Source organism: Delphinapterus leucas, chromosome 21 (assembly GCF_059928025.1).
Source record: "Delphinapterus leucas isolate spDelLeu-1000000601 "Yukka" chromosome 21, BTC_Dleu_Yukka2, whole genome shotgun sequence".
Classification (NCBI taxonomy): Eukaryota; Metazoa; Chordata; class Mammalia; order Artiodactyla; family Monodontidae; genus Delphinapterus; species Delphinapterus leucas.
This window is the reverse complement of record NC_143149.1, coordinates 30,161,250-30,175,595: the sequence shown is the minus strand read 5'-3', so window position 1 is coordinate 30,175,595 and position 14,346 is coordinate 30,161,250. Positions and strand designations below refer to the sequence as shown.

Genomic DNA, 14,346 nt, shown 5'->3' with positions numbered 1-14,346 from the left:
ACGGACAGACGAGCAGAGTTAGGAAAACACACAACCTACTTCAGTATTTCACATGGTTTTTATTACAAAACAAGCGACAAAACCGTTTTAGAAAATTATTTTTTGCTACATACCAAGTAGGAGATCGCTTAAAATGAGAAGCGTAAGAGTTTCCATGCACTCAGCTCAGCCTACAAGTGCATTTCACAGCTGAAACATACTGGTTCAAAACACAGAATCATGCTACACCTTGGGGAGCAGCGGGGGAAGGGGTCAAACAGTATGTTTTTGGGCCAAATAATCTCTTTATTGAAACTCTACCGAGCATGAGTGACTGTAATTCACTACTGCAGGCAGTAACAGAGAGAAAAAGGGACTAAGGAAAAAAAGTGACATTGGTAGAAAAGATGTAATAAACTGTCCGTTTCTGACATGTTCAAACTTTATAAACAAAGCTGATTTGGGAAACTCAGTTTCCAAAACTCTGCTACTTCCTTATGTCTATTTATCTGGTTAACAGTGAAAACAAACATATCAAATCCCACTGTTCAACTACTGAATCTGCCACTTATTTATTGGATCCTTTCAGACCATATCAGAGCACAGTTACATTCAGGGGGAAAAAAATAAAACAACAAACCACCTTCTGCTTCAAGTGAACTATGAAGTTGGACTCTTTCTCATGGGAGCTCAGCATTCTATTCAGAAACAGATGTGTAACTCTGCAATTTTCACCTGAGATCGCTTTACCTGATGGACACCTTAGTACGACTGTCATCTCACAGAATGCAAAAGGCCAGACTACGTTCACCAGCCATCAGCTGACCCTGAGCAAGCAATTCCTTAACTTTCAAGAACAGTGGACAATAATAGTTCACCTATGGGGAGACACCTGAAGCTGTTACACACAGTGGGTCAAGACCATGTCAAAAGTCTTATGAAAACAGCACAACTCAGAGAACGTTTTTATTCCACACACACAAAAAAATGCAGTACCTTTTTTGGTTCCTGTTTTTTAAAAAACGAAACAAACAGATTTATTCCAGAGCCTCTGCACTTAACTACTAATCGATATTGCATCCCCTCCTTGTTTTTTCCATTTGGTTCCATTTTTCACATTTGAAACCAAATGCTTTGGTCGTATATGCACCATCTTTGGCTCACATGTGTAGTGACATTAAAAGGTGTGATGTGAAATTAACCAGAAGCTAAGAAATATGAGCACGAAAGGAATTCTGAAATAAGATTTGGCAATGAGAATGCCTCTAAGCTTCATTGAAGATAATTATATTTATCTGGTGTTGGAACTACATTAACAATGCTCTAACTTGGAATTCCCAAGTATCTGCCAACTAGAATCCTTGTTCCCCCTCTATTATGATAATACAATCTGGATTTATAAGCATGTTTAATTTAATACATTCTCAAAATAAACCCTACTGAATAAGAAACATATCAGCTTACCATAATGGCCAATTAATTTAGCAGTAGTAATCGAGCAGAGAGTTTATTTAAAAGAGGAAGAAATGGGTAGATTTTCACAAGTTAAACACCAGCAGATGACATCTTTCCATGAGTCAGGGAATGTTTACAGAGATCTCAGAAGGTCCTAATTTATCTTTGTTAGTTCCATTTCTCTGTGCACTTTCTTTCACCTAGCCAAAGAATTTTCTTGAGGAAAATCTGAAGATGAAACCTGAGACAAAGAGCTTTAAGAATTCGTAATGCCTTCTTGAAACCAGGCTACTTGAAGTATGTTGTCACCTTGATCACTCATAAATAAATAACCTCCAAACCAGGGATTTCTAAGGACAAAAGTATACAGGAGGCTGCAGAAAAGAGGGGAAAAAAAGAGAGAGAGAGAAATCTAGAGCAGATTTCCTTTTTTATACCAGGACCACTAGGGCAAACAATTTAAGTGAAAGTTATCTCCAAAGAAGTACGGTCAAGAAAAGTTCTCAACCTGACACAGACTTCAAGGACACTACACTGCCCGAAACAAACAGAAGATTTCCCTCAAGCCACTAAGGATTTTCTGATCACAGTCTCCTCCTCTACTCGTTAATTCTTAATTTAAAGACAAAATTAACTGATCTAGCTGATACAGAGTTCTAGATAGAACTGAGTTAAGCTCCCTCCCTTTAGGGAACCTTGGTAGCAGTTCACCACATAAGCTGGACAGATAATTTCTCCCAGGGACCCTGGAAATAGGATCTCTTGTCAAATGGAAGAAGGTACATCCTAAAATACGGGATGGGAAATACAATCTATGCTCTTCTACCTGGGAAATCTCTAACCAGCAATGCATAGGCTGTAAATCAATGTTTCTCTGCACAGTTTCTATTTTATTAAAGATATAAATATCTCTCAAGATTATCTTTGTTATCTCCTCACTGTTATGAACGTAGAACCTCGTCAGACGACAAGATTTCATCATGCAAGTACAGACACGAGGCATCACCCAAAGGGCAACACAAAGAACAGAAAGAAAGCAAATCTGCCAAGGTATACAATATACAGCACTTAAAATCAGACTACTATCGGCCCATGAAAGAAGAGCTGAGAGGCAAGAACCCAAGATCATCTGTCTTTGCGAAAAGAGACCTTTTCTTCTGTCTGGAAAACATGGATCAAAAATTTTTAGCTGGATGAACTCAACTCCATCTCTTCCCAGCACCTGCTTTAAAGCAACTCTCAAACTCTAAAATACAGATGTGATGTATCACACAAGTGAATTATCATACACTCATCAACCCTCCACACATTCCAAGTAATGCCATATCAAGGGCAATGTCTGTTCTGTTCTCAGCACCGAACACTGATAAACCCATCCTAAGGGCCTGACACAGCAACAGGGTGGGCAGGTCTGTCTCTCACAGCGACAGTATTTGGGGTGAAAGAACATCTCAAAGAGAACAGAGTAATTCCCGAAACTGGCTGATGCACTGGGGTTGGGAGTGCATTCTCCCATTCCTTACAAGAGGTCCCTATTTCTTCCCCTATGGAGGTCCCCTGGAGGTTGGGGGAATCTGCCCTGGTCGACATTCAGGGCCCCCCCCCCCGACCAGCGCCCAGATTTTAACACCTCCCCTCAGAATGTATCCCGGCCAAGCTGGAGCCTGGGTGTCCCCCACTGGTTCCCCCAGTTTCAGTTGGGTGAGTTCCCACCCTCCTACTTCACAGTCAAACTTCAGCCAATGAACAGCAATAGGATAAAACCAGATGACTGGCCTCAAGGTTCTGCACCCAGCCTGAAAACAAAGGGAAGAAACTAATAAGACAAGGACAAGGAACAAAAACTTGGTTAGGGATGAAATTGGACTTCCAACCTCCACTCACCAGGTGGACCATGGAAGAGTCAAGGTAAGAGGCACCCTGCTCTCCACTGAGCAAGCCTACAGGTCTAACCTGGTGACTTTCCCGAATTAAAAACACTGCATTGATTTAAAAAAAAAAAACAAAAACAGCTGGATGCTCCCCTCCCCCAAGAGAGCTCCACAAGGATGTGAGTGCCAGGAAGGCCTCCGACTGTCCTCCAGCAGGTGGAGAAACTGAGTCACGGCCCCTTGGACATCTGAGTCCTCCCCTTCCCTCCTGGGCACTGCGCCTCATCACACATCAGAGGTCCGTATGTTTTCATCATCGAGGTTGAACACAAATGGCTTCTCCTTGGGGTGCTGGGGCTCCGATCTGTGCCTTATCCGGGAGCTGGGCAGCACCCCAGAAGTACTGCTCTCCCCAAGTCGAGGCATGAAAAAAGAGTCCTCAGGAGTCTCTTCAGTGGGCAGCAGCTTTTCCCCAGCCTGGGGGACAGGTGTCCAGGGCTGCCAGGAGGAAGCCACGGAGGGAGCTTTGCAGAGGGCCCTTCTCTCCTCCAGAGGTGGCCGCCCTCTGCACAAGACAGAGTTGGGCCCCCCTGAGAGGCTGGAGCTTCCAGAGCGGGTCAAAGAAATGGATCGAGAAAAGGACATTTCCTACAAAAATAAAAGGCGGGAAAAAGAGGAAAGTAAGAGTTTTCCTGACAATGTTTATCCCAAGGTCCCAGGAAGAGGACCCCCTCCAGGATCACCACCCTCACAGGCCCAGAGACACGCGTCTACAGAAATTAAATATGGCCAGCAGCATTCACCCCAGAAGTGTCAAGGTCTGCCTGGCAGGGAGATGTGCAGGACACATCGGAAGCTCTGGTTCTCTATCCAACCCTACCTCACTTCCTCCAACTACTGAAAAAAACAAAAAATAAAAATCTGTACCCAAACCAGTCAAAAGAGAAAAACAAGCAAGACAGCCCGGGGCTTCAGCTGCATCTGGGCACCGGGCTGCTTCCCTACATCACCAAATAAAACCCACCCACTCGGGACAACTCACGAGGTTGACAGTGACTGTGAACAGGAAGGAAGTGACTTACTCTGGGGTGGCACTTGAGGGCCTGGACAGCTGCCCCGATCTCCTTAATCCAGCTGTGCATGTCTTCTGGACTGTCTGCCTGCAAAACACCCACCACACTTACAGAGACACGTCTGGCACTGTGATTTCAGCTTTCACGCCTGTGACTCAATTCTAAGTTCGTAAAATCACACCATTAGAGCTGGAAGGGATCTCAGAGACCATCCAGACCAGTGGCTTTCAGACTTCTGAGGACATTCTTTTCCCCAGAAAAATTATATTTGTCACCCCATAAATAAAAGGGCTCAAAGTGGGGCAGAGGTTGTGACAGAGGGAGAGCTTAGAGGCCCATCCCTACTGAAGTCCCTCACCCCCCTCTGGAACACAATCGGCCTGGCCTCACCCCCTGTTTTACAGAAAAGGAAAATGAAGCCCAGAAAGCCAGAGCCCAACGTTTAGGGCTGGTCTAGATTCCAGTTCTCCTGACACCCAGTGCAGTCATCCTTCTACCCCAGCTATCCCAACAAATGATCCCACTTTGAGCTCCAGTCCCATTAAAACCAAATCCTCCCAGACAGGTGGTTTCTCCAGGAATAGGGCTTCTCTCAAAGCACAAGGGATCTGGGTCTGTCCTGGGTCCCATCCAGGCCTCAAGAGTTGCTAGACTTGCAGCACCAAGCTCACCAACAAGTAGGGAAGGGCACAGGCGAGGCCTTAAAAAGTTCTTCCCTCAGAAATACCGAGCAACCCCAGAAGGGGGCAGCAGCGGCTCTGTGAAGAAAGAGGAAAATCAGAAGCCAAGCCACAGTAGGTAGAGCCCTGGGAATTCTCAGTGCTTTCCAGCTTTACAGGAGCTGAATCCAAGTGAACCTGGCAAACATTTACTGAGGCCTTACTCAGGGTGACACGTGACATCAGGTACCAGGCACACAGATGGGACCAAGACTGAATGAAGCCTTGACCTCCAGAAACGTTTTATTAGTTAACCTCTCTCTGTCGCCCTGCACCTTCCCCTGATAGAGCCACCCAAAATTACCAGCGTGCATCTGCATGCCCGTGCATACATGAATGCAAACACCACACACGCTGGCCTGCAAAATTCTCCACATATACCCCTCACTCTCCCCATCCCTAGAATGATTCTTTCCCTTTGCATTATATCAAGGTAATACATGACCAGTCTTTTTAAAACCCTCAAATTTGCATGCTTACCCCATCCTGTCCCCAAACCAACCCTCCCTGGTTAGGTGTGTGCAGGACACTTACAAGGGGAACAGTTTCACACCCTGGCACGCTGGGCCAAAGAGAGGCAGCAACGGTGCCCCTGGAGAAGACCCCTCTCACGCACCATAGCTGCAAACTCACCTGCCCTCTCTCTTCCCTGGACTTTTCTCTTCCCAGTTACCTGACAACCTGGTGGTTTCCCAGAAAGAGAAATCCATCCCTAGTCTAAAAAGATAACCGGGACACGGTCTCCAAGATTCTTCCAGAAGGTATTTTACTGATAGCAGGGCTAGCTAACCTGTTCCACAAGTAGAACTATTGGGAAAAATTAAATGAACTCATTTAGGTAAGGCAGTTTGAAAGAGCCTAATACACAGAAAGGGCTTCATATTAGTCATTATTGTTGTTGTTGTTATTATTATATGAGGGACACAGATGAAGCCTTAAATTCCAATATTATAAATATGTTTGCTGCCTTCTCCCTACAACTTTTTAATTCCATTTTCTTCATACTCAAACTGTGGATAATTCTTACCTAAAGGATCAAATTGTTGGGATCAAGTAAGATAACATACTTTTTCTTAATATGCTTGTTTATCAGCCCCATAAAATGGTTTACAGACGGGAGGGTGACCAGGTCTTCACTGCCTACCTGTTTTCTATTGTATTCTTTTCAGCCTTCTTAAGGATTTCTGTACACATGTCTATATTTCTTGAAGTCTCTCAGATTCCTTGGGTTGTTTGAAAAGATATTAATAATTATTTCTATTATAAATAACATTATCCATAAATGCTAATGTCTATTTCTACAGTTAGGAAATTTAAAGTAAAACTGTATTATATCTCAATTCACCTTAGTTATATTGCTTTTCTCTGGATAAAGTGACCAATTATACATTGCATTTTCCAATCTCAGTTTCAAAAGAATACTTTGCTAATTAAAAAAGTTTTCAACTGTAAGCAGAATAATATTACAGCATGCTTTTTTTTTTTTTTTTGCGGTACACGGGCCTCTCACTGTTGCGGCCTCTCCCGCTGCGGAGCACAGGCTCCGGATGCGCAGGCTCAGCGGCCATGGCCCACAGGCCCAGCCACTCCGCGGTATGCGGGATCCTCCCGGACTGGGGCACGAACCCGCGTCCCCTGCATTGGCAGGCGGACCCTCAACCACTGCACCACCAGGGAAGCCCCAGTATGCTTCTTAATTTATGTAGAAAGTCATATTCAAATTCTTAATTACTTCACTAGTCAATTACATTATAGAGATGACCCTGGAAACAAAAAGTAATATAGAAGACAGCAAGCTGCAACTCTGGGGGCGTTATATGGAAAGAGCATCTGCATGTAAATTATTGTCATTGTTAAGTAAATTAAAATAATATGAGCAAAAGATAATTAAAGGGAAGTTCTGTAAAAAAAATAATAATAAGATAACATATTTGGGGGAGAAGAAAGGCTATTTTGAATTGGAATGAGATGGTGGCAATTAAATTGTCCATCAGCAGAATAGCATTTCTTACAGATTTTCCTTCTAGGGGAACAGAAGTTGATTTGGTGGGGAAATGTGAGAAGACAGAGGGAAAGATGGGGATGGGAGCTAAGGGAGAGACAAAGGTCTCCCGCATCACACAGGAGATGGAATGTTTTCATTAAACAGATTGCAAGACCCCCATGATGACAGTCCAATAGTCAGTTTCCAGGGCTTTTTAAGCTACTTTTAGCCCTTTTATCACCATAGCAAAAAACGCCCCACCCACAAGCCACAGACCACCTATCTGACTGTCGTTTGAGACAGTCAACAAACACTCACTCCTTCTCTAGGAGCAATCACTCAACCAACCTAGGTGTGCTCACCCCAGCTCCACTTAGCAAGGAATCCTGAATCAGAGGACACTGGGAACCACCTGACTTAACTGCTGGAAACTCACACACAAGAATCCAGATCCTCTAGAATTCGTTCAGATCATTTCCAATTCTCTAATATAAACAATACTGCTATTCACATCTTTGTGTATAAAGCTTTTTTCATACTTAAGATTCTTCAGCTCCCAGGGAAGTTGCTTAAGAGTACGCATGCTTTTATTCTGGGGGGGGGGCCCACACCACATGGCATGTGGGATCTTAGTTCCGGGAATCGAACCCACGCCCCCTGCAGTGGAAGTGCAGTCTTAACCACTGGACTGCCGGGAAAGTCCCAGAGTATCCATGCTTTTAAGGCTCTTCTTATATATGGCCAGAGTGATTTCTAGTCAATAATATAGATTTCATTTAAACATATATATGTATGTATGTATATTACATGCATCCTTGTTAGAATTAAATATTACAGTTAAAAAACTTTTTTTTATTTTTTGGCCACAAGGCGAGCTTGCAGGATCTTCGTTCCCCAACCAGGGAGGGAACCTGGGCCCACAGCAGTGAAAGCGTGGAGTCCTAACCACTGGACTGACAGGGAATTCCCTTTTATTTTTTATTTTTTTGTTGTTTTAAACATGACAATTTTTAAAAAATCTTTGCTAATATGATGGGAAAAACAATTAAATCTCTTTCTTAAAACATTTAGTATTTGAGACGGAAATTGTTTGCTAATTACATTTCTTCCCTAATCCTCTAATTCCGTTTAAGGACATTTTTCTGTCAGATAACCCAGGTAGTGAACCCAGCCATGAGGATAATAAACAGTAGTAAACATTATTTTAATGTTCACTAATGTTTAAAACATTATTCAAGGGGCTTCCCTGGTGGCGCAGTGGTTAAGAATCCACCTGCCAATGCAAGGGACACGGGTTCGAGCCCTGGTCTGGGAAGATCTCACATGCAGTGGAGCAACTAAGCCCCTGCACCACAGCTACTAAGCCTGCTCTCCAGAGCCCTCGAGCCACAACTACTGAGCCCACGTGCCACAACTACTGAAGCCTGCACGCCTAGAGACCGTGTTCCGCAACAAGAGAAGACACCACAATGAGAAGCCCGCGCACCGCAATGAAGTGGCCCCTGCTCGCCGCAACTAGAGAAAGCCCGTGCACAGAAATGAACACCAAACGCGGCCAAAAATAAATAAATTTATTAAAAAAAATATATATATATATACTATTCAAAGAGAAAAGCAGATACTGATCCCACACGAGAAGAAATAGGATATTACATTACTGAGATCACAGTTTAAATCTCTATTAGTAGTTTTAAGAACTGGACTCCACTGGCAACAGAAATTAAGTGAAACCTCAAAAATTATATGCAAAAATTACAGTGTATGTGTATATCTATCTTTTATGGAAAGCCTGTGCTTAGCTTTCATCAAAAACTCAAAAATATCTTAAAACCACATTACAAAGGTAGCTCCATGAGCCAGTAAAACACGGAGCTGAAATCCACCCACCCTGTGGTGAATTACTAAGAGACTAGAAAAAAAGCCTTGAAACTCAACAAGAACAAGAAGGGAAGTGCCAAGCTTATACCTTCCTCTCTTCCTGGTCTGCTTAAGTGTGTACATGTTTCTGGTGCTTGGTTCAAAAGGAAAAGTAGGGTTTCTGTCCTTGAGGGCAGTTTTTGAGGTGAGAGGAACAAAGGGTATTAAATGCGTCACTGCAGTCTGTGGTTTTATTGCAGTCCGATGAACTTTGATTATCTGGAATGAGACCGGTATCATAACATTTTCAGTGGTTTCAAGCACTGAGTTCTAATGGGCCATCAATAAAAGGCTTCCCATATGTACCTCTGGTTACTTCCATTGCAGCTGTCCAAAAGCTTTAGGCATCTCCTTCTTAATCTTATTCCCAACCTCTGCAGCCCTCCCTTTCCAACAAGCTAATAACCCCTACCTCTCCCCAAGAACCAATCCCACCTTTAGATACAGCCCTGCCACATATGATCCATTCAGAATGCAAAACTGACCAATGGATTTTAATGTAAGAGTATGAAAGTTTATTGATACCAGCTTCTGATTCCACACAGCACCTAAACATTAAGAAACTACAATTTGTCAAGTTTCGGTATAGAATCAAAGAAGATCCACAATTATCTGAAAGAGCTATTAAAATATCCCTTTATTCCAAATACATGTCTCTGCGGGGCCAGATTTTCTTCATACTCTTCCATCAAAACAACATATGGCCACAGACTGAGTGCAGAAGCAGATATGAGAATCCTGCTGTCTTCTAATAAACCAGCCATTAAAGCGATTTGCAAAAATATATTTTAAAAATGCTACTCCTGTTGCTTCTTTGTTTTAGAAAGCGTTATTTTTCATTAAATGTTACTTGTGTTAACATAAACGAGTTTATAGTTGTTGTTTTTAAATGAGTAAATACATATTCTTAAAGAGTTTTAATCTCTACTCTTCTCCAACCTTCTATTCTGAGTTTTGGTGCTATACACAGATTTGTCCATTTGCTCATTTATTTATTCAGGGGGATGTGAGTGTTCTTTTATCCTAGAAATGTGGGAGCAGATGGCAAAGTAGGACAGAAATGATGATAAGGTCCTGGTCAATGTGCAGACACTCGTGCCAATGATGCAGTGTCTTCTGAACTTTTTTTTTTTTTTTGGTTGACGTTCATGTTTCCCAAATCACTACCTCCAGTCCAAGGCTCTGTTCTAGACTCTTAACCCCAGCATAATCGCTCCCTTTACCCCACATCTAATCAACTCTCAAGTCCTGGAAAGGACTTATCAATAGCTTCAAATGTTTCCACTTTTCTCCATCCATCCAAGTTCAGGCTACCTTTATCTCTCACTGAAACCATTACAACAGCCTTCCAGCTGCCCTCCCTGGCTCCTGTCTAACCCTTTTCTTACCTGTCCCCTACATTGCACCGGACAGGACATTCACCGCCAGCATCCCATCAACAGGACCAGGACCGAGGGCTCTCATCTCCACTTTACAGATGAGGAAAACAAGGCTCTTAGGTCACTTGCCCAAGTGGGATTTTTAGGAGGCAGATCTGATTGGGTCACTCCCCTAGCTTAACCTCCAAGGACCCTAACTCCCAGGATAAAATACAAGCTCCTGAACAAGGCCCACAGGCCACAGGCCCTCCATATCAGCTTCCCAGCACCTGTGCCCCTTTCATCTCCAAGCTTTTTTAACCCCTGCTGTTTGCTGTTCCCTCTGCCTGGGCCACTCTTCCGCCAAGGGTTTGGCTTCGGCGTATCTTCCTTCAGGAAACCTCCCTTGACTCCCTGAGACTGGGGGAGGTACCCTTCTTGGGAGTTCCCATGGCAACCACTACTCACTCTAAGGGTAGCCCTTCTCACACTGTTTTCTTGTTTTGTTTTTTGTTGTTTTATTCCCCCACTCCCATGAGTGAGGTTGTTTCATACTTGTAACACATTTAGGTTCTTTGGTCATATTCTGCATGCCATGCTAGGATCACCTGACCTCCTAAATGATTTTTTAGATTTGCATATATTAAAGGTTTATGCTCTGTGCTGTGAAATTCGATGTCACACATCTGCCACTGCAGTATCACACGGGACAGTTTCGCTGCCCCAAAAGCTCCCCTGTGTTCATCTCTCCAACACGCCCTCCCCACCTCAGCACACTGTTCTAGCTGCCTATTTACCTATCTCCCTCTCAGGTTCAGGATCCCCTCTGTTGAATGCGGGGTCCCCAGGATGAGGCAACGCCCCATCTGTCTAGTCCAAGAACTGGAAGCTCTTTTGGTGCACCGACAGCTCAAACATGTCCCTGAATGGCCGTGGAGGCTGCTCTAGGGCCCCAGCAGCACTTTTCCACAGCTCTTACCAGATGCTTGTCTAAATGAATGGAACACACAGATGCCTCAGGCTGCTAGCATGTCTGCTGGGCTCAGGAAGGGGGACCCGTTCAGAGGGACCTGCTGCTCACGAAATGGGTGAGGGTCGACCTCACGAAAGGGAGGGTGTTGAGTGGGGAGTGCGCGGGGAACCCTGAGAAGCTTTGGTCGGGGAGCCCCACATTTCAACCAACACACTCCATGGCAGTCTTGGCGCTAGACGGGCACCATCGCCGTGAGGCTGCAGGAATCAAGGCACGCTCTGTGGACGGCTAGGCAGGCTGCAGCGAGGGCCTGGCCTTGAAAGTCTAGGCCATGCTAGAGGCTAGAAATCTGCCTTTCTAGCTCCTGTGATTTGAGAAGGAGTTGGGAGAACTCCAAGGCTGTGGGTGGAGGGGAGATGCTTCTGAGAGCTGAACCGTCAGAGTCCAAACAATCGCTTTCTCTGTGCAGCTGGCTGTGCACCTGGTGCCCGCACAGGGCCCTCTGTGCTTTTGTCCTTCCGCACACAGTGCTGTCCACACATAGACGGGGCTTATAAATACCCTCCAAGGGAGAAGTGAAACCACTGACCAGTTCTCCTTTTCTCTGCTGAGCTGGCGCCCAGCAGCTACGAGCAGCTGGTACAAACTCACATTCCCCAGTGTAGCGGCTCAACCCGTTCTTATTATTTTACGGTTGGGAAGCTTTTGGCAAACATCCTGTTTAGAATAAAATGGGAGTCGGACTGACTATCGGGGGCTAAATTTACCACCTAGAAGCTTCGAACAAAATAAAAGAGAAAGCAAAGGGAAAGGCAGGCCTACAAGTACACCACCCACAGAGAAGGAACGTCAGCGTCTTCTGGCAGCGAGCTTTTTACCTGCACGTAGAAGGTCCTGGAGCTGGTTATTATTTCAAACAGGTTGTCCCTCATCAGCAGGTCGCTAGACAGAGAAAGAGATAGAAAGTTACCAGGCATGCTGGTCACCCGTTGAGGACTTGATTCACCCTGAGGCAGGTACCCGTGCCCCCTACCCTAAAAAGGGGGTTCACAGGCCATTCCTCTTGCTGCCCTGCCTCAGAAGGCATTACAGAGTTTCCTCTAGCTTCACTTCCTGGAGGGTCTCAAGTGCTTTAACAATCCCCATGGATCCCCCTCCCCAATACACACCACCACCAGCTCTAACAGGACAAAGCTCCTTGGCCTCCAAAGCCTCTTGCCTCACATGCACCACACCCCACACCGTCTACGACTGTGTGTTTCTTTAGTGGCTCAGAGGTGCTGATAAAAAGTGCTTGGTGAGAAGTACTGTTTCAAGTGTTTTTATTTGAGGGTCAGGTAGATGAAAATTTTATTGGTTTTATATATATACACAAGCACACACTGTTCTATGTCCATTATGCTCCATTAAATATATATTTTATATACATATATATTATTAAGAGATGGACATATAACAGTATATTTGTAAGATAAAAAACAGTATATTCATTTCAGGTGTACAACATGATTTGATATTTGTATGCACTGCAAATGATCACTGTCTCGTACGTAACACTCAAATTTTTTTTCTCGTGATGAGATTATAGCTTTTAAGATCTACTCTCTTAGCAACTTTCAAATATAGAATACAGTGCTATCAACCACAGTCACCGTGCTGCACATTGCATCCCCAGGACTTACTGATTTGATAACTGGAGGTTTGTATCTTTCGATCCCCTTCACCCATTTCGGCCACTCCCCCACCCTTCGCCTCTGACAACCACCAATCTGTTGTGTTATTTGTTTGTTTGGTTTTTTTTGCGGTACGCGGGCCTCTCACTGTTGTGGCCTCTCCCGTTGCGGAGCACAGGCTCCGGACACGCAGGCTCAGCGGCCATGTCTCACGGGCCTAGCCGCTCCGCGGCATGTGGGATCTTCCCGGACCGGGGCACGAACCCGCGTCCCCTGCATCGGCAGGTGGACTCTCAACCACTGCGCCACCAGGGAAGCCCTTCTTTGTGTTTTTTAATGTGTTATATCATCCAGTCTTCCCAACAATCCAACGAGGCAGTAAGACTTTCCCTGCTTTATGGATGGGGAAACCCAGGCTCAGAGAGGTTCCATGGCTTGTCCATGGCACCGGAGTAAGGAACCGGCAGAGCCAGGATTTGAAACTGGGTCCAACTCCAGAGTCTATGCTCTTAGTTACTCCACTACCAAGTGCCTCTCCTAAGGGACCTGAATCTCTTATTTCCAAAGCCTTTCTCCACCCACAGAGCAACTGCATCAGCTTCACTAAATCCCTGCTCTCAAAAGGGGACTGGATGCTCAAGAGGAAAAAGGGAAGGAGAGAGTAGACCACTTGAAGATGCTTCAAATTGGGTGTGAGGTTTGGAAGAGGGACCCTACTTCCGCAAGGAAGAAGGCGAGAGGTAGCTGATGCTCAGCCACAAACCTCCAATCAGCCGAAATTATTTACAGGGTGAAATGCCTGCTCTGTGTATCCAGTCACTGTGGGGAACATATAAGGAGTAAAAGATCTAATTCCTTCCCCATGAAAGAACATAAAAAAGCAAAATTTAGAGTCAGATGTTAGACTGCGTGTTATATGCCAAGAGTTAGAATAATTCCAAGAAAGGACTAATCACAGGGGGACTTCCCCGGTGGTCCAGTGGTTAAGCCTCTGCACTTCCACTGCAGGGGGGCCCGGGTTTGATTCCTGGTTGAGGAACTAAGATCCTACATGCCATGTGGTGTGGTCAAAAAATTAAAAAAAAAAAAAAAAGAAAGAAAGAAAGAAAAAGAAAGAAAGGACTGATCACAGGCAGGGCTGGCTTTAGGAATCAGGACTTGGAAGGAAATGGCAGGTGCACTGCCAGTGACATGGGCACCTGGGCAAAGGAGGAGCATGAGACTAAAGCCCCACATGGGCGGGGACAGCAATCAGGGGTCAGACAGACCTGGGGCCCAATCCTGACTCCACTGGGAAAAGGTATTTTAGGAATATTTTTAAAACTTTGTGAGCCTTTCTACCCC

General features: G+C 44.8%; 1 protein-coding gene across 7 annotated transcripts in view; it reads right to left on the bottom strand.

Moving 5' to 3' along the window:
- Positions 1-39: 39 nt before the first annotated feature.
- PLEKHA2 (pleckstrin homology domain containing A2) overlaps positions 40-14,346 on the bottom strand; it is a 56,986-nt gene continuing 42,679 nt past the window's right edge. For 5 of the 7 annotated variants that reach the window (XM_022571259.3, XM_022571260.3, XM_022571261.3 and 2 more), the window contains exons 10-12: positions 12,208-12,271; positions 4,388-4,465; positions 40-3,953 (exon numbers count right to left, since the gene is read on the bottom strand). In XM_022571259.3, the coding sequence (XP_022426967.1) occupies positions 3,591-3,953; positions 4,388-4,465; positions 12,208-12,271 (505 nt within the window). In that variant the 3' untranslated portion in view covers positions 40-3,590. Of the gene's footprint in view, positions 3,954-4,387; positions 4,466-6,241; positions 6,321-8,637; positions 9,218-12,207; positions 12,272-14,346 lie in introns of those variants that run through there. The other 2 variants (XM_022571263.2, XM_022571262.2) reach the window with 2 other exon arrangements.